The sequence below is a fragment of the Dendrobium catenatum genome, unplaced genomic scaffold (assembly GCF_001605985.2).
Source record: "Dendrobium catenatum unplaced genomic scaffold, ASM160598v2 fragScaff_scaffold_1056, whole genome shotgun sequence".
Lineage (NCBI taxonomy): Eukaryota > Viridiplantae > Streptophyta > Magnoliopsida > Asparagales > Orchidaceae > Dendrobium > Dendrobium catenatum.
This window is the reverse complement of record NW_021319518.1, coordinates 715396-717189: the sequence shown is the minus strand read 5'-3', so window position 1 is coordinate 717189 and position 1794 is coordinate 715396. Positions and strand designations below refer to the sequence as shown.

The 1794-nt window shown below is 52.1% G+C and overlaps 1 protein-coding gene across 1 annotated transcript; it reads left to right on the top strand.

Annotated features, from left to right (window-relative positions):
• The first annotated feature begins 1093 nt into the window (after positions 1 to 1093).
• Positions 1094 to 1794, top strand: LOC110109163 (ethylene-responsive transcription factor 12-like). Its single transcript, XM_020840101.2, has one exon. It carries the CDS (start codon positions 1354 to 1356, stop codon positions 1792 to 1794), a length of 441 nt encoding a protein of 146 aa, XP_020695760.2. The 5' UTR covers positions 1094 to 1353.

Sequence of the window (1794 nt, the reverse complement as noted above, 5' to 3'; positions counted from 1 at the left end):
GGAATTACTAAGTTTTTGGCGATTTCTAAATACATGGCAAACTCAAGGCATTGCTACCCCTTGCTAGCCACATCCGCCCGCTGCCAGCCACCGTTGCTGGCCACCATCAGCCACCACTGTCTAGCGCCGCCTCCGACTACCTTAATCACTACTATTCACTTTCCGCTGCAATCATTTTACTTATAACAAACATGTATATTTTCTTTTATACTAAATTTAATTTTCAAAATAAATTTACTTATTTAAATCATAAATTTATATAATTTGAACGCTCATAAAAAAAATATGGACAGATGAATTGGACCAATATTTTTCTCCTTCACACGGAGTGAGACGAGTCACCGACGCGTAGGACGTGTGGGGCGCATACGAGATGAACACATTGACCACCAGATCGTGGGCCGGACCCACTAACAACCCCCGCACAAAACATGTGGCGCACGGCACACGCGCGAGCTCCGACCACGCGTGTGCGACCTCCGACGCGGGTCTTTTCATCTCATCCCTCCTTCTTTTTCTACAGGATCAGCTACAAGTGCCTAACACCATGCAGCCAAATCCGTCATGGAACACAACCTGATAGGAACTCCGGGTCCCACAAGACCAGCCGGGCCGTCAAACGAGCAGGCCCAGGGTCCCACGCAGACTCATAACTTCGGCGCCAGCGCTCCCGTGCTGTCCCCCGCTTCACGACACGGGACGGATGCTGGCCACGTGGCAACTGGACAACACCAGACTGCCGCACCTCCCATCACCCACCCATCTATCGACACGTAGCTTTCCTAAATCCTTTGCTTATTTCAAACGTACCCGCTTTAACTCCGACATCTTCCTCCTCACGCCCCTACCAAATTTACGTATTCACAATTTTGCCCTTCTTCCTTTCAATTGATCCTCTGTTATTTAATATTTTTTATTAATTTTAACCGACTGAAGTTTTCTTCAATTTAAATAATTTAGACAAATAAATATTGTTTTATTTTTATGTCCATAATATTTTTTTTGACGATTTTAGAGGGAAAAAAGTGATGGCAAAAGTGTAAAAAGAAGTGCGGGGCCGGCCCCGGGGAACGGGTCGGGTTAATGATGCAGGCGCCGCTCATCAGTCCGTACAGCAGTGGAGGTGAGAGCGAGTAGGGCTGACGTCAGAACCTGCTCACATGATGAAGCCAGGCCGCCTGCCACACGTCAAATCAGGCGGCGGCTCCCCCAATTCTTCACCCTTCTTTGCTGATTAGAAAACAAGCAGAGTCAATAAGAAACCCGAGGTGGAGATCGTTCCCCGAAATCGGCTTCCTTTCTTTTCTCATCTCTTTCGCTCTCTGTCTCTCTCTCTCTCTCTCTCTCTTTGCAATGGCTTCGCGGGGCGGAGAGGTGCACTTTCGAGGGGTGAGGAAGCGGCCGTGGGGGCGCTATGCGGCGGAGATACGCGACCCGTGGAAGAGAGCGCGAGTCTGGCTGGGTACCTTTGACTCGCCGGAAGAGGCCGCCTCCGCTTACGACCAGGCGGCGCGCGCACTTCGCGGACCCAAGGCGAAGACAAACTTCCCCTCTCCTCCTCCGCCGCCTCCACCGCCTATTCATCTTCCGCTTGACTTGAACCAACTGCCGTGCCACCTCTGGCCCCACTACCCCCTTCCTTCGCCACCTCCGCCGCCTCCTCCAGCCACCCCGCTGCTTCTCGGAAGCTTCCTTCGACGCGAGCCTGCACCTCTTCCGGAACCCCGGCGGGGTCTTCCCTTCGATCTCAATGAGCCTCCACCGCCTTCCGCGGCGTCGCTTCTGTTCCAATGA